The following is a 25415-nucleotide window of genomic DNA, read 5'->3' as shown; positions in this document are numbered from 1 at the left end:
AGGACCAGATAAGGTTCAAGTAGTTCGTCGATTAAAGACTGGAATTGAAGTTTTTCGAGACGGTGGTGCGGTGGTATGTACAAAGAGCAAACAGTGACAAGTTTGTTTAGAATAACTGCTCGGACAGCCACCGCCTCGAGAGAAGTTTGAAGGGGTAATTGTGTGCATGCTATACCTTGACTTACTATAACCGCTACACCACCGGATGGTAGCATGGCACCATCTCTATCCTTTCGGAAGATTATGTAGTTACGTAAAAAGTTTGTGTTAGTTCGTTTTAAGTGTGTCTCCTGTACACACAGCACTCTTGGATTGTGTTCATGGAGGAGTTCTTGTAAGTCATCGAGGTTTCGAAGAAGGCCTCGGATGTTCCACTGTAATATTTCTGTCTGCATATTTAAACAAGAGAGATACTGCTGTGTGTACAGAGAGTATCCTGTGTTGGAGTGAGCTCGTTAATTCAGGTGGCAGGACGGTCGTCCGGCCCCGTTATTGGTTTTTTATTTTTCTTAACGCGGTCCAAGGAGGCGCGCCGCTCTTTTGGTACCAAGGGTACCGTTGTATCCATTGCCTCCCCAGAGGCACTGGTTGCCCGCACATGCGAGCTGGTGGTTCGGATTTTAGGCCTCGCCTGGTGAGGGGAGGCCTTGAGACCAGAGGACCCTGGAGTCTCCGGCCTCAATTCGCTAGGCGGCGGAGTAGACTGTACTACTGCCGCCTTGGGGGCAGGTGCCACAACCGTCGGCTCGCTCTGCGCTGGCCGAAGGAGTGACGAGGGCTGGTGCGGCGTTGCCCCCTGACGCGCCGCATCAGCATATGTAGCGCCATAAAATGGCGACACTCTTCGTCTTGCTTCCTTGAATGTGATGTTTTCTTTAATTTTCAATGTGATAATTTCTTTTTCTTTTTTCCAAAATGAGCAAGACCGTGAGTATGCGGCATGATTTCCGCCACAGTTCACACAGTGTGATGGTTCTTCGCAATTGTCAGAGTTGTGGCCTGACACTCCACATTGTGCACAAGTTTGGTGACCACGACAGCTTTGTGAGCCGTGGCCATACTTCTGGCATTTGAAACAACGACGTGGGTTAGGTATGTATGGTCTGATCGACGTCTTTGTGTAGCCTGTTTGAATACTTTCTGGCAGATTACTGGAAGCGAACGTGAGTATCAGGTGTTTCGTTGGTGTTACCTTGTTGTCTCTTCTAATGGTGATCCTTTGTACATTGGTCACATTCTGACTCTTCCACCCCTCCAGAAGTTCCTCTTCAGTCAAGCCGAGCAAATCAGCATCAGAAACTACTCCACGGGTTGTGTTCATCGATCTGTGTGGCGTTACAGTGATGGGAGTGTCACCAAAAGTAGATAGACTCTGTAGCTTTTCAAACTGTTCTTTTTCTCGAACTTCAAGGAGGAGGTCTCCACTGGCCATTTTGGTAACTTTGTACCCGGCTCCAAGAGTTTCTGTGAGACATCTGGCTACTACAAAGGGTGATACGGTTCTGGCTTGCTTGCTGCTTATCTCACTATGTATAACATGAAAATGAGGGAAGTTTTCACTTGATCGGTTGAAAAAGCCTAAGTCTTCTGTGCGTACACGCTTTAAGGCGGTACGATCATTTAATAAGGGAAATGCTCTATGCATGCCAGTTTAATTTTCTTCAGAAGCGTTGGCGGCCACCCACCATGGAGCCCAACGAGGGGACGCTACATGTTTGTGGATGCTAAAACCTGCAGACGCCAGCCGTACAACGCAACTATAACCCAATGCGCCTAGACCAAGGTAGGCTATTTGCACAGGGTTAACCCTAGCCGCCAGGAAGTTTGGAAGTAAACAGAAGAGAGGAGAAGACAGGACAGATAAAAACTGAGAGATAAAGACTAAGATGTAGGGAGAGAGAGATAGGAAAAGGCGACTGCCGATTTCCCCTGGGTGGGTCAGCCCAGGGGTGCCGTCTACGTGAAGCCGGGGCCAAAGGGGTGTGTTGCCTCTGCCAGGGGGCCTTAAAGGTCCAATCACCCAGCGTCGGCTCAACCCCCAGGATCCCCTTTTCCCCGGACACGGCAAAGCCACGCACGGCTAGGCGTGGGAGGGAATCGAAACTCCCCCGTTAGCTCGGGTCCGTGGTGTCGCTACACACCAAACGCCTACTTGCGCAGGCGCCCCTGCGGGGATGATGACAGACTCTACTATGACAGCTATGAGCGCCACAACAGGCATCCCTCTAAATCCACAACCATTCCGGTTTGAACGTGCCTCCTAGTGACCTGCGTGGATGACGACTGCCGCTATCAATCTGGACTTGTCCAATGAGAGCAAGAAATGCAGGTGCTAACTCAGCTCTACATAATGGGCTGTAAAGCGAGACAAAGTTTCAACACATTTTCACTCTCCACGAAAGACGTCAGAAACTTCATCCTTGTCACGACAAAGTTTCAGTTGCACTTTGTCTAAGTTAGATAGGTCATCTACGAGTTGGCGTACTTCGAATGACATGAACAAAACCCCTTTGAGGCAGTCAACCAGTACTTCATTGCCATATGCAACGTGGCAGAGAGACAAGCATGCGACTACAGTGACTTGCAGCATCATCTCATCTGCGACTGGTTCGCACTTGCATTCCACAAAGAAAAAAAAAAACCCTTCAAGCTCTACAGCAGGACACTAACCTCACACTAGCCATGGCACTCACTAAGGCATGCTAAAAGGAGTCCAAACACCATCAGTGGCAGCACCTCCTCGAGGCCTCTCAGAGACCATTCTCTCTCAAGTCAGAATACACAGGGCTCGCATGACACAGTCTCTTACAATCATCGAAGCAAAGGCACAAACTTCCCATGCCCACATAAAACCCCATGAAATAGGTGTATTAAATTGTGTGGCTACTGCAATGGACTGTCTCATTTTTGTTCTCTGTGCCCACCAAAGACAGATAAGTGCTTTAATTGCAACAACATTTGCGATTTCACGCGTGTCTGCGGAAAAGTTTCCTCAAGAGACATCTCAACACTCGAGCAAGGAACCTCAGCTATGTTTCTTGGTGTCAGAAACCAAATTGTTAAGACTTAGCGCGACTCTAGACTTGTCGAAATAGACCTGAATGGCTACCTGAATAATTTGATCACAAAGATGTACACCGATGCTCAAGTCTTTGTTGTCCTGACTATCTTTACGAGAATTCCTGAATATCTTGGACTGGCAAGAAATACCCTCATAGGACCGAGTGGCAAAGTACTTCAGATCATTGGAAAATTTGATACGATGATCACGTGGAGGTCTTAAAGGTGATCTGTGTAGTGCAACAGCTGAAACATCAACTCCTCTGATTACCTGCCATAGAAAGTTGAAACTACTTAAGTTTCTTTGTGCCACAGAGCATGTTGAACAACACCCCAAACTCTTCGGCGGTGCTGGGTGCATACAGCCCTCCTCTCAAACCTACAGCTGTGCTGTACTCTGTGACCATGGCAAGGTGCATTCCTGTGCCCCTACAAAAAAGCAGCCACGCAAGAGATCATCAGAATTTAATAAAGAGTGATCCGCCCAAGAAGGCCCAACAAACTGGTGCGCTAGAATTAATCCAGTAGTGAAACCCTCAGGAGGTTTCCGAATATGCGTGGACTTCACCTGCCTTTAATCTTCACTCCTCATGAAAGACTTCTCTCTCGTCAGCCGAACAGATGCTCACTTTGTGGGGTGAGGCAACCGTTTTCTCGAGACTATATGCGAATTCGGGCTTTCGCCAAATTGCTTTCCCCATGTCATGCCAAGAGTTGACAACACTCATAATGCCAGTAGGATGTTTTGTTTCACATGACTTCCGTTCGGCATAACATCAGCACCATATGTTTCCAAGAACACATGTCTGGTATCCTGAGCAGACTAATGGGAGTTGTCAACTCTCATGAATGACATCCTCGTCTTTTGCCACGATCAAGCCGAGCACGATAGAAACCTTGACATGACTTTCAAGCAGCTTGCTTCCTCTGGAATCAACCTCAACCTCTCTAAATCTGCTTTCAGCATGAAGGAGGTGACCTGCCTATGCTGTGTCATCAGTTTTCAAGGCATACATCTCAACTCTTAAAAATGTGAAGGCCATCACTGTAGTGTCGTGGTTTCGGTTCCGGTTTTGGAACCGGTTGGCTGGCCCCTAGGGGGCGTTGTACATGTGTATATAATAGTATGCTTGTGTACATAAAGTGAGTTCCTGCTTGACTATCGGCTGCTGCGTACTTCGTGTCGGCCGGCGCTTCAGCGTCGTGCCCTGTGTTCTCCGTGCGGCGCGTTTGCCGCACGATACTACGTTTTATCGATGAGGATCTGCAATCCACAAGCATCATGCGAATAAGGTGAGCATCGAGCCTTCTTCCTCATGCCATCAACTCAGCACCCGTGCAAGCTACCCCACCGATGCAGTATTTCCTGAAGATTACATGCTTGTGACGCACCGAGACCATACCTGCATTGCTCCGCGTCTATCCTGCCGAAATGTGAGCCATTCTTCGTTCTACTTTCTGCTGTGCGGCTCACATTCATGATGCTACCTAAGGATATTTCGGCGGATTGACGGGACTGCGGACCTTTATATGTAGGGCGGCTCTACATTTATTTCCGCATCTGGTCTGTCTCGGCAGCATGTTTCCCCCGATTCCACCACCTTCATTCTCGCAATGCCCTTGGGAACGCTTTCATAGTCCAGGCAGCGTTGGAACAAGCCAAGGAAAAGGAGCGCGTCGACCGCGCGTTGAAGCAGCTGGCTGCTATGCAGGTCGACTCGATTACGCGATGCGAGCATCAACGCCGCAGAGTTCGTCCTCAACCCATACTGCTACAATGTTGCGCTACCAACTCTGCTGTGCCATCAGCCCCTCCGATGTCTGCGGAAATTTCACAAATTCTACAGGGCCATACTTCAACTTCACATGCAGCAACGATGCCTGCTCGGACTGAGAGTGTGCTCACTTGTGCTGCACCTGTTAGCGTCCCAGCTCGTCGTGCTTCTGAGGCGCCTGCTCCTGTCGTGTTGCCGGCAGTTGAGCGTACCATGGTTTCACCTGATTTGACTGAGAGTGCTCTTGCGAGGATGGCTGTTTTGATCCGGTCTGCCGCTGCTGATTATACTCTTCCTGCATCAGCTGTCTATCCTTCGCTTGTGCCTGCTGCTGTTCTGCATGCTGCTCCGGCAGTACTTCTTCAGACTAACGATCATCTTAGCGAGACTGTTTCAATTCAGTGTCCACCGGAAGTGCATCCGTCAAGCATTCCAGCCGTGATTCCGGAGTCAGTCCCTATTGCTGCTGAGGAGGTGCTTCCGCTGGTCGCGTCCAGGCCAACCATGCCCGTTCCTACTCCCTGCACGGCTTCTGCATCGGTGGGGCCGAGCCAGGCTCCATCGGAGCATCGTTACCTGCTTGTTCCGGCCCCTACTATGCCGAAAGTACCCTGGATGCAGAGTTCATGGGCCTATTCTCGCGCTCCACCGGACTGCTGTGGGCGACGACAGTCCAGCCACCTCCTGTGGGAATGGCACCGGTACAGGCGTCGGCGCCGTAGACACAAACAGGACAGCGACTATGCGGACATCCTCTCTCGGGGGAGGGGATGATGGGCCATATATTGCGCACTGTGCCTTGCTTTCGTGTTGCGTGCTTTCATGTTGTGTGCCGGCCGTACATTCGTATCTTACATTGTGCTAGGTGCAGTGTGTGCTAGCGATTCCTTCTCAAGTGTGCATGACCTTTGTATTTTCGTGTGTAATTCTTCATGCGTTATGTTGCAAAATCTCTTACTCTTCTGTGTATTCTGTGCATTGTATTATTGTGAATTGGTTGTGTGGAGGAACCCGCAACTTCAAGGCGGAAATGATGTGGTGTCGTGGTTCCGTTTTTGGAACTGGTCGGCTTGCCCCCATGGGGCATTGTACATGTGTATATAATAGCATGCATGTGTACATAAAGGGAGTTCCTGCTTGGCTACTGGCTGCTGCGTACCTCGTGTCAGCCGGCGCTTCCGCGCCGTGCCCTGTGTTCTCTGTGCGGTGCGTGTGCCGCACGAAACTACAATCACCATCAAGTTTCCCCCACCCCTTACAGACACTGCCGCAGTCTGCCGGGTCTTAGGAATGGTGGACCATCTGGCAAGGTTCCGGCCAAATCTCGTCAAAAGGACAGCTGCGCTTTGCATCCTTCTTAAGAAAACATTGGAGTAGACAGGGTGCCCCATTTAGGAAAAAGTTTTCAAAAACATCAAAACTTCATCTGTTTGGACCAGTGCTAGGCAAAATACTATTCAGAAAATACCATTACACCTTCAGCAGATGCATTAGCCTATGCATTTAGCACAGTAATGCTACAAGTACAACCGCCCAGTAGCCTACGCCTCAAGATCCCTAACACCAGGCAAAACACGGTATGCTAAGATAAAAAAAGAAGCATTGACTCTTACCTTGGGAGCCTAACAGTTCGAAGAATACCTTTGAGGCCTCATGCCAACCTTTCGAACAGATCAACTTTTGATCCCCTTCTTGCAAGCTCTTGATCTGCTGCCACCGTACATTAAATGCTTCTGCACACGCCTTGTGCACTTTGACTAAATTATGAAGAAAAGCGTACATTTAAGGACTCGTTTTCTTTGTTAGACACAATATTAATAGGATCTTACAGACAATCACACTAAAGAAAGTATAGGAGATGTTACTAGATTTAATTGTAAATTAAATCTGAAGAAAGAAAAGTGGGTGAAAAGATACCTTGCCGTGGCCAGGAACCGAATCTGCGACCTTTGAATAATGTGTGCGATGCTTTATCAACTGAGCTACCACAGGGGCTATCCTCCCGTACACTTTATCAGGTATATATGTGCATTAAACGTGGGAGTATCAGAAAGAGCCACCAGTAGCCATGGCGGCGAGTGTGGCACACTTTTTCTCTAAGGTAAAAAAAGCATTGCAACTACCGACACTCCCTCGAGAGCAGCAACCGCAAAAATCAGTTCGACAGTAGGAACTCTCACGTGTGTGATGAAGTGAACAACTATGTACAGAGTGTACTCGTGGGCTTGCACACATCAGTTTCGTGAAGACAGCTCAAAAGGAAGATGAGGCCTGTCAGCACCTTTTGTGCCTCCACAGATGGCTGAAAAAACACAGTGTCCCAGCCCCCCTCACTCCATTTTGGCAGTACGGAACAGGTCTGTCTGAAATCGGTCGCAACCTGCTGTACAGAATGCATCTACAGATTTGTCATTCTCTGAGAAGCGAAATTCTCACTTGCCTACATGAGGATCACCAAGGCATGGAACGCTGTAGACCAGACAAAAAAGTCTGTGTAGTGGCCTGTATATTTATCGAAAATCGAGCCAATGGTTTCCAGCTGCGCTAGGAACCTGTGCTAGGAACTGACCCAAAAAGCCAAACTGCTGCTGCAGACCACTACACCATGGCAGTGTGGAGATCGACTCCTTTCAACTTCTGGGAAATAATTAGCTGATGTGTACAAACTATCACTCAAGGTACCCTCAGGTCACACACCTGGCTTCTACATTTGCAAATGCCATTATCAACCAGCTCAAAAGTATTTCCACTTGTCATGGCATCTACGTGACAGTGGTATCCAACAACGACCTGCAGTTCTCAAATTCGGTATTCACATAATTCACAAAATCATGCTGCTTCAACCACACCACAAGCATCCCTCGTCACCCACACACCATTTAGGACGCTGAAAACACCATTAGAGCAGTGAAACATCAGCTGCAGAAAAACGATCCATACCTGCCCTGCTGGCTTAACGAGACACGCCGGGGCAGACAGGCTTCAGTCCAGCTAAATTGCTCATTAGATGCCAGCTATGCTCTCAAGTTCTTACATTTTCCACCCTCCTCGTTCCCGGGAATTTCAACAACAAGCAATGAAAAGGAACCTCCAAGTGAAAATATGTCAGAGACGAAATTTCAACCATCATCATGCAGCCAAAGAGCTACCAGCTCTCTCTCCAAACACCCATGTCTGGGCGCCAGACTTCAAATGCGCGGTGGGGATAACTCAACAACTACCGCACATGTGTATTCGGAAGAACTACGTTGACAAATCTGTGCATAATTCTATGTTACAGGTCAAAGCATTACAATGCGTCGCTCACATTTCCGATACTCATCCCCCTTCAGAATTCTTTCTTTGCTATCAAGTAATAAAAGCCACACTGTTTTATCAGTAGCAGCTATTATCCTCATCTTTCTTTTCAAATGAAATCATCAAGAGCTTTTTAAGAAGTAACTGCAGTTAAAAAAAAAGCATTTGGCAATTCTAGAACCAGAAGCCACAAGAAATGGTTGGTACCGCCATGACACGCAACTTATGGCAAACAATCACAGCCTTTAATGTATCGTATCTTTTAAACAAATATCAGAAACAAGGTACTTATTTTTGCAACACTGGTAAAAAAAGAAGTTTCAAGATTTTTTTGGCGCCTTACCTACACTAAGCAGAATTATCAGTTCCTACCACTAGACATTTCATTCACTGTATAGCGTAATAACTTCTAAATACATGCGCTATAAGTTTACGTAGCAATGTTAAAAGCAAGTATGTTTAAATATACACTATGATATATATGTTTTAACACAATAACCTGTATTCTTGCCTCCTTAATTTGTTTGTTATGTTAGTCAAAATAAGCTTCATTATGTACGTACACATAGACAAAAATTTATGTGAAAACTGCCTTGTGTTTGGGCACCAGGCACATTCATTCAAGCTGCACTTTCACCTATTTTTGCCTAGGCTCACCCCCAGCAACTACTGCTGGAAATAAACTTTCTTAATTCTTGAGCCGTCATCCTGCTCTCTCACTGGATTCGAACACAACACGGACACAAGAGTTGTCACAGAAACATGCTCGTTCCATTGCCGGCCTCAGAAAAGAAAACACAACTACCTCCCTTCACATTACTCTTCAACACTGACGATAAAGATTTCGAGATGTCGAGAGTAGCAGAACCGCAAGATGCCCTCTACAATGGAGCTACGTGCTAATGAGGTGACCTGTACGGAACCGACAGCAATAACTCACTACGCATGCTAGCGACGATGCTTCACTGCAGACATCATCGAGGGCTCCAGCCACCCCTTCTAACCATAGAGTCTTTGCGCCCAACTGTAACAGGGTAGTCGCTTAAGGAAAGGAGATGTGGCCCGGCACCCCGCCTACTGTCACATGCACGCGCCACATTTGTAAAGGACAAAGAGCCTATTTCACACTCCTGATACGAGAATCATGTTACCTGTCAAGGGCATGCGCATCTGAACACCCACAAAACAGAAGCTTTTTATTATTACCAGCAGGCACTTTTGCACTCCTCAAGCTCAAGGCAGTGCGCAAACACATGACACAAGCCGGTACCAGAAGCTATGCCTGGCACAATACACAATACATGTGATGCAGGCTACTTCTGCCCGAATACGAGCCTTAGCGCAAGAGCAGATGATTTGACGCAAAAGTGAAGTGATTGGAAATGACCCGTTATATGTGTATATGCCCTTCAATTCAACAAGTAAAGTCTGAATTAGTCACCACAGAGCCAAAAACTTGCTCTGTGGTGATGACCAGCAAAAAAAGCCATAACACTCCTACATGAAACATTTTTCTGGCACACTAGGAGCATGCATCTACAATGTGGAAAATAGACAGCAATAGTGTTATCTTGAAAGTCAAAACAAAGCTTATGAAATCCCATATGTTCCCAAATAAATTGTCAAAAAATGAGAGTAGACTTGGCTTCACACATTTTCCATGCTACAGCTTCAATGCCATAGATTTTTAAAAAGAGAGATAACCATCAGCAGAGATCAACATTGGTATGTATATGTGTACCCAACAAGGACCTTAATAAAACTAATAGCTAATCTCACCAATGCCGTGACGTTTAGATTCCAAGCGGAAGTTCTACAGCAGGAATAGGATGAATGCTTTGTCCTATTTATATCCCAAGTCTGCACATTCGGCCTCAAGAAGATTGTTATGCAAGCATAACTAACTGTGGCATTTTCGGCACCCATGGCAATTGTGTGACCTTGTGAATACGGAAAGACATGAAAATGCTCTGTGCAGCACAAGACGCACTCATCAATTTGTAAAGTGTACTGTTAGTGTTGTGTATGAAGTCCCCTATGTCCTATAGGAGAACGCACATCAGCAAGAGTGGTCGATGCCTCAACACTCATCTCATGAAGCACGACAACAATTTTCGCCAGAAGCAGGGAAGAAATCTGGCTCTGCATTGTGCCATCTCCGGGTGCTCTCCAAACTTTCACACTTGCTGTGTTTTGAGTAGTCATCGGGACAAAACAGTACACTTAATAAAAGAAGTTTTTGCACATATGCATATGCTGTCTTACACAGACACCCTAAACTACACATGCATAGGTACGCCACCTTCTGCCCTGCACTGCACAGGAGGTGCTCCATGAGCCCAATTCTTCTACTATGTACAGTTCTGTCAGGGAGTCTTAGTCAGTGCCACTGGCTAACCCTCCCCCCTCGAGAGGCACAAAAATGCCTCATACGATGAACAGCGGGACGAATGCCAGTGTAGCTCACTTTGCAAAGCATTGGATGCATTGTCTAAAGGTTGTACCAATGGCAAGCTGTCTCTTTTTGACCACTTTAACTTCTTCATATTTATATCATGATTACTAGTAATAATGTCCCTTATTCATTTTTTGGCCTTATTGTCCATTTGTCTCCATCAGATGCCCTACACCCTATAATGAGAGTTTGGCTGCCAGATTCTCCATCCGTGAAGGCATGCATAAGAAAAAAGAAACAATACCACAGTGATTTCAGCAGCCGCTAAGCCAACAGGCCGCAAAGCTGCGCCATAGGGCTTTCTATGGTAAGACTGCCGTTGGGTATCTCCAAAGAGTCAGCATGGGCACTACTACGACTTCCAGGGACTGCCGGATGTTGTCCTCCAAATCCATTGCCGAGCACAGCCCTCGTAAAGCTGCCCTTCCATCAGCTGGAACAAAACATTTCCGTTCCTGCCGAAAGCAATGGGCCTTTTCTTTGTCAGAACAGCACCTGAAGTGGGGACCGCCAAAATCAAAACTAATGGCCCTTCGACTCCGTCTGCTGCGTGGCGGCAGGCAACCTCAAAGCCCTGCATTTGCGCCTCTCTTTGGGGGAAACATCTGCGTGTTTGTGGCATCACACGTCACTTGGTCCGCGCAACTCATCAAGTTTTGGCCACCAAAAATCATGGCATGCGCCTCCTTGAGGCCGACAAGCATGAGACTACTTACCCCGGAAAGGCCCATTAGTGCTGCACACTTACGGCATTTTCCTGTCCATACATGAAGGTGCACTAACCTTGCTCGGCTGACACACCCAGCATTTCCAGGCGGCAGGTCAGTGGTAGAAGCACTATCTGTGCCCCCCGCTCCACCAAGCCTTGTTCTTTACCACCCAGGAGAAGGGGCCTCGCATTGGTGAATAGCTTGAAAGAACGACCCTGCCTGGTTCCTACTCCAAAAGAGTGTCCTGTCCTCTCCTTTTCAGTCCAGCTGATGGGCAAGACTATTTTCGTGCACCTCTGCCACCTCCTCTTTCATACAGTAAATGCACAAATATCAGGGTCTCTTCTCATTCTTTTTTCGCACTCAGTGCTCTACACATCACACAAAAGTTGTGCTGTCTACCCAAGACGACTTCGCTATTCGAAATAGCACAACTCCCATCCAGCAGGCACTTTCCTTCTGAAAGCTCAGGCTGGGCTTGTACACTACTTCATCCCATAGGACTTCACACTGTTTCCACTCCTCCAAAAGCAACTGTTTCAGCGTTAACCCTCCCCATTTCTCGTCTCCAACTCCTTCAGGTGACATGCCTCAAAACAACCTGGTGCTTCTCCATCTCCGACTAGAGCACCAATCTCAATGGCTCACACTCGATCTCATTGATGCTCATCTCCCAATCTATAAACATGCCTCCAAACAGAGTGTAGTCGTCGGCCTGCTGTTTTACTAACAGTGCCGTCTCAGCCATCACTCTGTTGATCATTTCACACTGCCAGCAAGTAAAAAGCAGCTTTTAACTCTTCAGCCGCTCAAAGAGGAATACATTCCAAATCGGCGCAGTCCTCACAATTCAGAATGGCCAAACCAGCAGGACGTGGACAATCTGGATAGCAAGGTGTGGTTATAGCCAGGCTGACATTACTTTCCTGTGTGGATTCCTTCAGACGGACAAGAAAGACACGCAAAGAAATATTTAGAAGGTCAGACACACTTGCTGCGTCCATACGCGCACTCCAGCTAACATCAGCCGAAGGAGCACGTAACTTAAAAAAAACAATTCATACACAAAAACACATGATAACCGCGTATAAATACACACATACGCAATAACCGGGCACGAATTCTCGATACTTTAACGCAAACTTCCGATACAGGGACCACAAAATGTCAACACACACAAGCACATTGTGTAGCGCTTGAGCCCGACCACGCACATGCAACAAACCTTAACATGCACATCCCACACCCCCGTTTACATAACCCCCATGCGCACCACATAACTTGGGCCACACCACGGATACAACGTGCGCGGTTAAAAGGAGCCCGACTCAGCTGTTGGTAAAGCTTCAGTACTAACTATCCTCATTATTTCACGTGACATGTCATGCACGCTGGGCTGGCTGTTTCCGGGCACGCTGAGGCCTGCCCCAGCGCATGCACCTGCACCTAAGCATACAAGATTTAAGGTCACGGATGAACGTAGCCAGGATGAACGTAGCCAGAAATCGAACTCGCGTCCTCGAGAGTCCGGAATCGTTTTTTTTTTTTTTCGCTAAGGTACGTTGCAGGCTAGTCGATTGGCGTTCATCATTCATAAGGCGTAGCGCACCACGACAGGGACAGAGAAGACACACACACGGCGCTCTGCGTGCGCGTGTCTCCGTTCTCCGTCCCTGTCGAGGTTCACTATGGAGGATTCATTTTTGCTTTTTTTTTTCGTAAGGTAGGGTCTGAAACTGACGGGCCATGTCTCTGAGCGCAGACAAAGCGAATCGATCACGCGCACATTGTCCAGCGCTAGCTAAGGCTTAGATGAGCCTGCACCTTTAAATGCGCCCACCAAGTGCGGTAACAGCTTTCTGCCGAGTTGCATACTCTGTGCGAATAGCCTGTGCCACTTACCGTTGTTTTTTTCGCAGTGCCAGTAGTTTGTGACGGGCGAGGGCCATCAACTGTGGAGTGTTGTAAGCCAGATTCCTTTGACCGACGTTCCAAGGGGCACGGGAACCGCGCACAATCGTTGCATGACGCAAAATACCAGGCAGCGACGGCGCTTGATCACTTCAATAATGTTTTTTTTTTTTTTTGCCTCGAAAGTTGTCACCGACACGAGACCAGGCACTACTAGACGACATGGAATCAAATTTGCCTTTGGCGCTTCGGCTGTCGATGGATTTGGCTCGTGTTTGTATGTTGCCACGTCAGAGAGAGAAAGAGAGAAAAATGTGCACCGAAGGGGCGGCGCGCCGCCGCCAAGTGTTTCTGCTACGTCGCCGCCATCGACGCCAACCTATCGGTGCGCCGCCGCCGCCGCCAACGTGTTTTTTCAGCGCGCCAATTAAATAGATTTTTTTTTTCTGCTAACCCACGTTTATTTTGCACCTTCTGTCACCAATCAAACCTTAATTCTGTCCAGGCATCGTAACTGGTTCACCTGTCATTTCAAGTTAAATAAGTGTACTATATAAAACAAAAACTTGTCCAGTGCTCCTAATGATGTTGGATTAGATTAAAACGTGAATTTTAAAATACTTTTGAGTTCATTGTATTTCAGCGGATCCCAGTCAGTGACAGCGCCAACGGTGGTGTTTGGCAATGACAGTTGACATATTCTAGCTGACGAGAATATGCAATTTGTGAGGCGGGCTTTGAAAAATGTTGTAAAGGTGTGGAAAGTTAGTACTGCAATATTCGTAATTATGACTGCGCAAGCAAGACGAAGAACAAAGGCACTTCTAATGCGAAGGGTTGGGCCAGAACTGGGGACGGGCAGGGTAGAAGCGCGATGCGTATGGAAGATGTTATGACTGACGAAGGGCAAGCTGTTTAGGGCATGGTAACAGAATCGAAATTTGGGCTAGTTGGATATGCGGTTTAGGGCATATTTACGAAAAAAAAACAGTTAAGAAACTGGACCACATGCATGGCCTTTAATGAACAAATAAGGGTAAAATTACAATTACTATACGAAATGCTCTATCAAACAGAAACAATCACCATTGTGGAGCAGGTTGAGCAAGATCAACAATATTGGACAAAATGGTGATTACTATAAATTTAGTTTGTGTGAACTGTGAAGTAACGCACAAAATATGAATGCGGACAAAACACTGAAGCGTGGGCTTGTATATTCAACGTGTTTTGTCCTGCCCACCATGCGATGCTACATGCCGCGTTATCAAATCAAGTAATCTACCTTTCATTCACCAGTTTTTATCTCGGACTTCATTCAACTTATAGATGCCAATTTGTCACAACCGTGTTTCAAAATGGACACCACATATGTAGCTTGCCCTGCGAGTTGGTTTATGATATTTTTGGAAGAACAAACTAAGGAGCTAAACCTGGCAGGACATCGAGAGAAATGTTTATGGCGGAAAGTCCACAAACCCATGTACCAGAAGCGCATTCATGAAACATAGGCTGAGGCGTTCCACAGCTGCACACCTAGCACTACAAAGGCAAGAAGCGTGTCAAAATGGTACAAACAGCACACTTTCATGATCAACGCCCCGTGCACCCACTATCTAGCAACGCGAATCCCTTATATAGTAGCAAGGACAACTGAAGGATCACTTGTAAATGCGTTGCACTTCACGTCCACGTTATATTTTTTCCTTTGCCGGTGACACTGATATATTGGGGATGCAAAGACTAGCGAAGAGGTCAGTTTTGTGCCTGAAGAGTGTCGACCTGTCTGATTTCAGTAGACAAGGCCGACTGACAAAGGAATTTCTTTCAAATCATGGAATGTCATTTGCAATGGAAAAAAAACAGTTGAACGTGAAACCCGTGAAGGCTTCAAAATGAAAACAGAGCGAAGTCTCATGTGTGAGTGATCCCCCAGCTTTCTTCACAGATAAACTTGGCGTTGATAATTTGGTGTGTCATGGATATCGGCTGCTTCATACCAGCTTGAACCATTTGTTGGAAAAAAATCTACGGTTAATTGTGCAACTGGGCTTTAGATAGCTTTTTGAAGCATGTGCTTGTGGTTAATTTTTGTAGGGGCTTTTTTTAATAACATTTTGTTTTAAGTCCAGCACTTGTCTTTCCTGGTTCCAATGCTTCATTCGGGTTTTTCATTGGCTTCTTCTTACGTAGATCGGTAGAGTTCATCCCTATATATTATCGTCATGTGGGCATGGCAACCACACTTTCACCCTTCCTCATTGTCCCATATTTCACCATCGTGAGCGCACAGTAAAAGTCTTCATCAACGCATGACGTGAACGAGAGATGTATTCCCATTATAAGTCGGCAAAGTCCCTGATGAGTCTATCATAGGAATTGAAAGACTCTGATGGAGGCGTGAATCAGAGTCTGAGTGAATCCGGCTGAGTTTTAATTAAGCCACACAATTGATTTTCCAAATTGTAAATCTGTCTATTCCCCACACTGTTGGAACTCGTTCCAGTGAAGGTCCTTGATAAAAATGATTTGCTCATATTTTCGAATAAAAATGGCACGGAATAAAATGGCGACATAAAATGCACCACTGAGATGAGATATCAACACTAAAATGCTAACACGACTAAGAAGCGAATGTATACTGCCTACTTCGAAGGTGAACAACTATTTATAAATTTGTTTGCAGTGTCATGGAGCTAATGCCGTTCGCGTCGGCGTGATTTCACAATTTGAAGTTAGAATTGACAACAGGTCGTTATGAGTTTCTTCTAAAAAAACCCTAATTTTTGGTGATGTTATAGTGATTTTATGCATCGCACTGGCTACAACTTTAGTGCTAAGAGGTAGTGCGTTTATAGAGTACACCGTTCGCAGACTATGACAAAGTAGAATGAGTAAATTATGCGCAGCGTGCTACAAAACTCGTATGATCTTTTCCCAGATGAGAGAATAACGCATATTCGATTGCGATGATAACGAAAGGAAAAACTGAATAATTATCCGTAACTACATTATTGTGTATCTAGTATAATTCACAACTGGTCGAAATAAATGAACATGGCTTTAAGAGGGCATGGAAGTGGGTTGTGCAGCATGTTCTGGCACATGTGCAACTCCGGGAGTTTTATTTACAATTATGTACCAAATCAACGGAGAACGAGCACTGTGTTCCACCTTCATAAATCATGCGGCTTCCAAGGCGACAGAGCGGCACGATTCGCGAGCATCGAGCGCCCCTACGCTCTTTCCTGCATTGAACTGCTTGTCCTCAGATGTCGCTTCTGTTTTTTTTTTTTTTCATGAATAAATGTGGCGATTGGAAAACTGTGGAGCGCGAAACAAAATATTCGCAAGAACAAGAGATACGGGATGGGTGCTAGTGAATGCCCTTTCAATGTAATATTTTACGCCAAACAAGTTTACATCTCGACGAATCGCAAGTTTTGTAAATGTAGTGGCAACACGTGCTATCAGCTTTGATATCATTGCCTGCCTTGTGACACGTTGAAAGCTTTCCGAGTGGATTCCAAGAAGGAAGGGGGCAGGAATCAACACACCGCTCCTGCCGTGCGCGACGCTTGTCACTGGCAAAGACAAATTCCTCCAAACTGTAATGCTGTCAGATTTTTGTGACCCCCTGAAAACTTGAGGAGCTTCTGAACATTTTGCCAGCGCGCCTGCAGTTCAGGACTTCGTATCGACACAGCATAGCAGCGCCCGTTTTATTTTTTCGTTTTTTCTTATTCAAACTCCTTTTTATTCATAGTCAGGTTTAACACGCGGAAGCAATTTCGGCGGTTCCTCACCCGTCATTGTGCTCGCCCAGTCCATTCCGCGAAAAGCTTGACGACACAGGCTTTTCTCAGGCTCAAGTTACTCATACCTGAGCTTTTGCGTTCTTTGTACGCCCAAAGGAATGCAGACAGGCTACAAAACGCAGCAATGAGTTCTAGTCTCGGGGTTTAGGACGTGCAGCACAGATATCTGTATTACTTCAAAGGCGAGCCTTCGGCAGAAGTCTGCTTGGTTGGGATAACAGAAAAATAGAAAAACAGAAAACCCCGGTCAATATTTATACTAAGAAACCCAATGTTTTGAAGCCTGATCGTCTTTTTTTCTTGGGGGGTGAGAAGGTCCGAGATGTTTTCCACGATTCATTGCAGGCCCTGGAAGTAGAGGGAGGGCAGTGTCCTCAGTGGTGCAGGTGTTGTCTCGCACTGTCTGCTGAGTGTGCCAGGATTCAACGGGGAGCCGCCAACGAAAGTTTCTTTCTGTTTAGAGGATTACCGTGCTGTTGGGACGGGTATGGTGGCCAACCCACTATGGCCTGCCTCTGTGCTCCGTTCACTGTTCATTTGACCGAAGTCCTTCCGGTGCGGCCTGATTTTTTCATGGAAGTTCCTGGTTTAGCCAGCGCACGTGATCCTGCACACGGCGCGTTGCGCTCTTCCCGCAGGTGCAAGGTCTTTTGGACCAGCGGATGAAACTGCCGACGGGGTTGGAAGGCTGGTGGCAACGTCGACTCTTGCCTTCGCTGGCGCATACGATGTAGGAGATCGACACATGGCGTTGTTGTGGCACGGTTGGTGTCACGTATTTCCCCCTTCTTTTATCTTACGGAGGGCTCTGCGAATAAACGCCTTTGTAAATACCCGTTGGTGCCCAGGTCACGGATTATTTTCTCCCTTCCACCACTGTGGTGACTGTAGTGGTGATTGGATGATTGGTTATCTTGATTGGAGCTTTCACGTTTGTTCAGACTTTATTGTTGCCCGAGAAAGGTGATTTCGAACATTTTTGTGCGTGTATGGTTGCTTTTCAAGGAAAGCTAGCAGTAACTGATCTGGGAGGCTGGTGGGATTAGTTAAAACTCGCCTCACCCACAGCTGGCAAGCACACAACAAAGCTTGAAGGGGGGGAGGGGCATGAGAAGGCACGGAGATAGCACAGCAAGATGAAAAGAGAGGATCTTTTGCGCAATGAAGGATTGCTAAAGCCTTTTAGGGAGCCATTTAGTTTACGACCATCCCCACTTCCAGTCGTACATTAATGCTCTATCCCCCCGTCCCCAACGCACTGTGATAAGAGAAAAGACTGTTGCACGTCATAAATAGTCCCTACTTTAGAAGTCTATGAGCAAAGGAGCACTTACGCTAAAAATGTCGCTTTTTTTCTTTTGCAACCCATGGCTGGAAAGCTCGTTTGCTTGAGTGCACGATGTTAATTGTTGAAGTCTTGTTTCCTCAGTGAGTCGGGACCCAGAGGGGGTTTTTCGCTGGCAGGAAAGGAATCCTGGGTTTTCGTGCAAAGCCATTGAGGAGACCCACGCCGAGGAGGAGGCGCTGCGGAGCGTGGCGCTGTCAGTCAATGCGGGGAGAAAACTGGTTACTCGAGTCTTCGCCCCTCCGCTAGAGTGTACTAGAGCTTTTAGTACACTCTACCCCCGCTGTCCCATTCAACCTGCCTTGAAAACGCGTTTCTTTGCTCGCGCGCTGCACGCGTTCTGCACGTGTTTTTGAGAGTTTCGCGTCGCGTGCGGTTACGATGTACACGCTTCTGTCCACGTTTAAGAGGATCGCCGCAATTGAGGATTTTTTTCGTAGGAGCAATTTGCTAAAAGGGCAGCGTCTGCTCAGCCATGTAGCCGATGTGAAGCAAATTGTACTCGTTACAATTGTGCTTGTTACTAACCACGTTCCAATCTTACCCTTAAAATGTAACGGCGCGAAAGTGCCATGTTTGATCAAATCCCTTCTATTTTCGCTTTACTTGATAATTGTGCATACGCGGAACGAATTCACGCTGAGCTTGAAATCAGAAATCAAGGGTCCTCAGAAAATGCTTTAAAATGTATAGATAGCTATGCGCTTCACTGCCTATCATACCTCTGCGCCGTTTCCGCGTAAGGTGCCCGTTTCTTGTAAGCCGCTGGAAACACTGTCGGCACATACGACAGGTGCAGACTTGAGTCACTTTTGCAGTTTCCCACAAAATGTCTGCTACAAATGATTGTCCAAGATTTTGGCAACCACACACTTCCGTCGGCTCTGCGTAGATAAAAATATATATAACAACACATCACCAATACCACATGTGTACACAGCTTCAACTACTACGTCCCCAACAATATCGAATAATAGTAGCAGCATAAAAGATTTGTTCGCTATTTTTTACAGTGCTCCAAAGACGGGATTTGAAAATTTATACTTTTAAGATGGGGACGTGCATCTCCCAGTAACTCGATAGATCAGAGGAACGGTGACGAAGGAGTTAACACCCATTATTTTGAATGCATTGTGCGCCTGCAAATTTTCATGAAAAAATTGATTACTTCCTTTCTTCGGCGCACTGCTTTAACCCATTCCTGTCGTCTGCTTGTTTCGTACCATCGGTTTGGGAATCGGTAGAATTTCACTGGTGGAGTCGACCCCTTTGTGTTTGCACGGCTATTGTGACAGTTGACGACGCAGCAATAGTTCCCCCTTTTCTGTTGGGGTGACATCGCGGAACGAGGGACGTTTCACGTGCATCGCGCGCTTCGCAAATGTGTGGAAGCCAAGGGGAGCGGAAGTGTCGGAAGACTCTCCTATTGTGCGCTTTTTCTGGCAGGGGAAAGGCAAGCGCTGGCGTCGCCGGGCAAACTGGAGCGGGTCTCCCCTATAGCTGGCTAGGTGGACGCAGAAAACCGCGTGCACGTGAATCACAATGCCGACAAGTCTTTTCAACGAAGGTTTTGTTGCCGCTCCTGTGATCTCCTCTCGGGCGTTGTAAAAATACGTGACCCCTTGCAAAACGCTGCTGAAGCTCCAACACCAGCCTTTGTATTCCCGTACAAGTCTGCCCCTCTTGAAATGGTTTGCCAGCAGCAGCCAACACAAAACACGTGACGCAAAGGAGGTTGTTTGTTTACCCGAATGACGAAGGCACGATTAGTATGCTGTTGGACGACACGCGATTCAAAGTTAATTGTGAATATGTTCTGGGTGACAATATTTGTTTACATTTCATGATGTGTGTATCTACCCAAATCTATTTGACAGGTTATCTCGCTTTCAAAATTTTGTTTCAGTACTCCTTTTAAGGGAAAGAAAGGGGGAGGGAGTATGGGCTGGTATGTAGATAAAGAGGGGTCTCACAAACAACCGAGACTCAAGCACTGATCTTCACCCCACTCCACTCGCGCACCTCGTTGCGTCTTACAAGAATGAAGTCTTTGAAAATAGAAACAAAGAAAAAAAAAGCGCATGCAGTCTTATATTGATTTTGTTCTTTTTGTATTCGTTGCGTTGTAGCAGTTGCATCATAAGTCGCTGAGCAGAGCCCCCTTATTGGAGACGAATCAATGCCTTTCTCGTGTGTTTCAGGAATCACTACATGCCATCGTGACCTATATAAATTGCCCACCTGTCTGTTACTCAAAAAAAAAAAAAAGCAGTACGTTACGCACGAAGACTGCGAGTTCCACTTGCCCCTACTCACTCTTTGAAAAGAAGCTCTTCCATTATTCATTTCTTTATTAGTAGCCTCAAGGCCAGAATGCATTACAGAGGCATGTTGTACATTTGATAATAAATAAAAGATTACAGTTACTTGGAAGTAAAAACAATAGGTGTAAGTTAATAAGAAATAATACCTAGCGCATATAACAGCATCGCTGTGAGAATGAAAAGAAATGAAATTTCTTGTGATACAGTGCTAGCTATGTGAATAAACGGGGCGCGCTGAGAGAGCGTATATTCAATATGTATGCTGAAAAAGAAATCATCTACGGAGCGCGTTCGCCAGTCCTCGTACATCTCCATGCAGTTCTCTCATGCATTACTCTCAAAAGTACTGACTTACGGCCAAATAGGCAAAGAAAACACAGTAAAGTAGCTTTTTTTTTTTTTGATATTGTAGTTTCACTTTCCACGCCACCGGTGCCGCCGCCACCGATCATTTTAGGTCCGTTCGATTCACCTGCACCACGTGAACCAGTTCACGAGGTGCTGCACCTTACCATTCGTTTCAGCGGTGCAGCATTGACGACCGCTGAACCCTGCCATTCGTTTTGAAAGGTGCAGAGGAGGTGCAGCACCGGTTCACAATTTTCTTGCACCTCCTTTGCTGACGGTGCCGGCTTGGTGCAGGCGCGCGTGCAGCTGAGCAGACGACGCAGCACTTAAACGTAGGTGGCTTAGGCGCCGTACTCGCCTCTACAAATGCGGTGTGTTTTGCCAAGATGTTAGCGCCTCATAAACTGTCCGCATGTGAGTTTCGCCATAGGTCGGTGTTTGCTGAATGGTGTAAATTAACCGAAAAGAAATAAGGCCAACACCTTGTCGGCACATCATCATTCGTTTCGGGTGTCGTGCTGTGCCTGCACCGCTGAACTCACACTGCACAATTTCTGAACTTCGCGTGCACAGCCGTGAACCGGTTCCGACCGGTGCAGGTGAATCGAACGGACCTGACGGCAGCTACGACGATTGAACAGCCACGCTCTGCACTCTACGCCGATAACAGCAGCCAAAATCACGTTCAAAACATAATCCTGTGCCGGCCAGTGAGGCCAGTCACCGGTTGCGTTTTTTCGTCACCGTAGCGCTGGCTGCCAACATCACAAAAAGGCTGCAAAACGTATTTTTAATATTTGTGTTCTTCGTTTTACTACAAATACTTTCTAATAAAAAATGTATTTAGCGCAAGCTTAAAACAAATGTAAATATATACGTTAAGGTTGCTAGATTATTGTTGCTAGGATCGACACTAGCGAAATGTTTGTGTAGTCGTCTGCTACGGTTCTGCCAAGGAGGTTTTGGGTTCGGCACGATAGTCGCGTCTAAATTACCTATTCCTTTACCTCTACCAACTAAGCGCCGTTTGTAACAGGGGATCAATTGCTATGCACGCATATGTTATTTGCTTTCAAGCTTTTTTTATGTCAGTGATTTTGGCAAAAAGTAAGGGAAAGGGGAGTGACAACGATCGCATTGTTTGGGGCGCAGTTCTGGCTGGAATATCAATTATTAACATTGCATGCGTACGCAAAAAGTTCTTTTCTTCTTCAGTCGTTCGGCACTGCTTATCGAATTGGTCAGCGACGATATAGATGCAGCGGCGTTGGACGAAGTACGATTCCTGCTCGATAACGCGAGTTGTTTATTGCGCAAATGCTGGACTGGCTGTGATTGAAACTATGATAACAAGTAAGATGAGCGCTTACTGCTTGTGAGCCAAATGTTTTTCTTCCTCTGTTTGTTGAACTATGCCGAAAGAGCCATCGCTGCGATTTCGAGTTCGATGGGAATGCGTGCACAATGTTTTCACAAAAAAATATGCGCGCTTCTCTTGTTGAGGTTTCATGATTGAGATATCTAGAAGCGTCTAGAAAGAGGCAGGAATAAAGAGGCTCGCAGCGATTCATGAATTCCTTGCCGTGGGCACTAAAGAAAACCGGAAGTTTTGAACTGGAAACCCGTACATTCGGTACCGCTTCCATTACACAGCTGGGAAGTGTAAAGCGGCTGCTTTCGTGTTATTACTTTACATCAAACGAAAGTGGCTGTATCACGCGGCCTTCGGGAAGCATCATGTTGTCTGTCTGCGACTGCAAGACGACTTGAAGTGCAAGCCGTGTAAACAAACGACGTTGAGTTGCTCCGTTGCGTTAATCGGGTCACCACTTGGCACCTGGCAACAATGTTATAGGCGCTAACTCCACGAACGTAGCTGAGCGCGCCGAAGTTGCGTTTCCCTACATTGGAAGTGTAAAGTGTTTTTGACACGTTTCCCTACATTGGAAGTGAAAAGTGTTTTTGACAGTTGATTCTTCGCCCGAGACTTCGACAGTGGCGTGCTCAGCTGAGATGTCCTTTCGGCGATCACCAGACAACCACTCGGGCACAAGTTCGTCTTCGTCGGGGCAGCCTAAAAAGGCACAGTGGTTCACTCTAGCGCAATGGGCTGCGAATAGATCGTCGTCCACGGAAACGTCGCTCAGTTCAACAATATTGAAAACGAGTGACCAAGAACCCGACGGAACGTGTGGTGGCCCTTCAGAGCCGGATGCAAGAAGCCGGCGACGATTACGGACAAGTAAGCCTAAAAGAGGCGACGACGGAAGCTTCAGCGCGCGTCGACGCGAAAGTGCGGAGTTGAATCGACGGAGAGGAGACGGCTCGTCGTCGGAAGCTGGGCCGGCAAAGAAGACGCCTCATCGCGAGCACGGTGGGTCGTCCGAATCAACAGCACCTTCGCCTGCCGCTCCTACCGGTGAACCGCAGGGGTCAACGAGACAAGGTTCATTTTGGAGTCGTCCGTACCTTCGCGGTGAGCACGGCATGAGGCCCCTCGGCCGCGTCTCCAGTCCTGCGTCAACGGGAGGCCAGTCTTTCCGGACTGCCTCTCATCCTCGGGATGACAGTCCGATGCACGCCGGTCCCATTGACAGTCCAGGTCCATCAGGACGCCAGTCACTCGAGGCTGCGCCTTATCCTCGTGAGGACAGTCCGTGGCGTCGGTCGCCGTCGTCTTCTTCGCAACAGGGCGTCGCTCCCAGTGCCAAGGCAAGTGCGCCCAGTTCAGTGCCTGAATCCAACGAGCCAAGCGGTGCACGACAGCCAGAAGCTAGTCCGCAGCGGTCTAGTCGATCGACGGAAAATGTTAGGAGCCCGCGCCCCAAAGAGCCCCGCGATAACCGTGCGTCCACTTCTCCGGCGAGGATGTCCGACGTTACCAAGGCAAATACCGATGTCGGTGGCACCTCGGAGATACTGGAACGGTCCGCGTCGCGGCCATCGGGCCAACCAGGGCCGCAGCAAGGTGCGATGAAGAAGGCGAGAGTACCACCGGGCTACCGAGTGTACCGAGAAATAGTGCGGCTTCAGTCGAAAACACGCAAGCTCATACCGAGACGGGCTTTCGCCAGAGTTGTGCGCGAGATCCTGCAACGTCACGCGACGGACGGTCACGATTTCGCCATGCAGACACTGGCGCTCGAAGCTCTACACGAAGCCAGCGAAGCGGTCCTCGTGCAGCTCCTAGAGGGCACGAACACGATAGCGCACAGCGCGCGTCGCGTCACCATCATGCCAAGGGACATGCGAACTCTTCTGACTATCATAAGAGGTCATGGAAACATGCAGGGCTCTTTATCCTAATGAATTTTCATGACGCTTGTAAAGCGAATAATATATGTGTTGTAATATGTGTGTTAATATATGTGTGTTGTAATATTGTGTAATATATGTGTTGTAAAGCGAATAAATATTAGTGGATTTCGGAATGCGTGATTTTTTTCGGCCCGTGTTATTTGGAAAGTTTGGGACACGATGTAAAAAAAAAAATTGTTTTCTTTACGCCGTGAACTCGATAAACTAAGGGGGGGGGGGGGGGTCACTGCGGAAAAAGACTGCTGTCACCACCCTCCCTCCTCAAACCACCCCATAGGGCCAGCTATGCTAATAATAAGACATTCCACACCTCCATCTCGCGCGCTTGTAACCACATTGAGCTTAGGCAGGGGTTGCTACTGCGTTATCTGCACCACATGCATTTGCAAATCCCTGGACACCGCAACGTGCTGTGCCTCCCAGTAAGGAAGGGAAATAGGAGGAAAAGAACGGCAGGGAGGTTAACCAGCCTTTAGGCAGCCGGTTTGCTACCCTGTGCATGGGAGAGGGAGATGAAAGATAGGGAAGAGAGATAAACACAGCACATTCAGCAGCACACGCGCGCACAATATCTCAGTAATGTCAAACGTTGAGCTATAGTTGGTTATGCGCAGTAACAAGGAAACTGTGCGTTTGCTTTAGAGGAGGACAAAACTAGAGGGAAGGACAAAAACGCGCTGACTTTCACATAGTGGAACTTTATTGCATACGAAAAGCATAAATGTCATGAAAAAAAAAAAAACGTGTGGCGGGTAATTCCACAAGTGTGAAACTCGAAGAAGTGCATCGCACGGGTGCCCGGCGATTCCCATTCGTAGGGGTTCAATAACGTAAGTTTCAATAACGTCACTGTTTGCTGTGTGAATGTATTCTTTCCCTGGCACGAGTGGAATCTTGTTTGACAGATTTGATAAACTCGGCGCGTGGCATATGCGCTGTTTTCACTGCGCTTTATCGACTTCCTGTTCGCTTTGCGGTGGATATACGCGTCGTCTGCAGCGCATTACATCAGGTTGTTTTCCCCATCCACGTCCTCATCAAGCGTAGTCGCGTA

The 25415-nt window shown here is 47.2% G+C and overlaps 1 protein-coding gene and 1 long non-coding RNA gene across 2 annotated transcripts in view; one reads left to right on the top strand and one right to left on the bottom strand.

Annotated features, from left to right (window-relative positions):
* Positions 1-13538, bottom strand: part of LOC119169458 (uncharacterized) — a 29652-nt gene extending 16114 nt beyond the window's left edge. The window contains exon 1 of the long non-coding RNA XR_005109616.2: positions 13200-13538. This is a non-coding gene — a long non-coding RNA (uncharacterized LOC119169458). The remainder of the gene's footprint in view (positions 1-13199) is intronic.
* Positions 13539-22490: 8952 nt separating this feature from the next.
* LOC142796298 (uncharacterized) lies at positions 22491-24474 on the top strand. Its single transcript, XM_075886590.1, has 2 exons — positions 22491-22975; positions 23013-24474. The coding sequence occupies exon 2, from the start codon at positions 23057-23059 to the stop codon at positions 24347-24349; it is 1293 nt and encodes a 430-aa protein (XP_075742705.1). The 5' UTR covers positions 22491-22975; positions 23013-23056; the 3' UTR covers positions 24350-24474.
* Positions 24475-25415: the final 941 nt, after the last annotated feature.

Source organism: Rhipicephalus microplus, chromosome 2 (genome assembly GCF_043290135.1).
Source record: "Rhipicephalus microplus isolate Deutch F79 chromosome 2, USDA_Rmic, whole genome shotgun sequence".
In the NCBI taxonomy this organism is placed as follows: Eukaryota; Metazoa; Arthropoda; class Arachnida; order Ixodida; family Ixodidae; genus Rhipicephalus; species Rhipicephalus microplus.
The sequence above is the reverse complement of the archived record's forward strand: the minus strand, read 5'-3'. Positions and strand labels throughout refer to the sequence as shown.

What these genes read in the sequence shown, in the direction of transcription:
- LOC142796298 (XM_075886590.1), top strand. Translation starts at nt 23,057, where the DNA reads ATGTCCTTTCGGCGATCACCAGACAACCACTCGGGCACAAGTTCGTCT.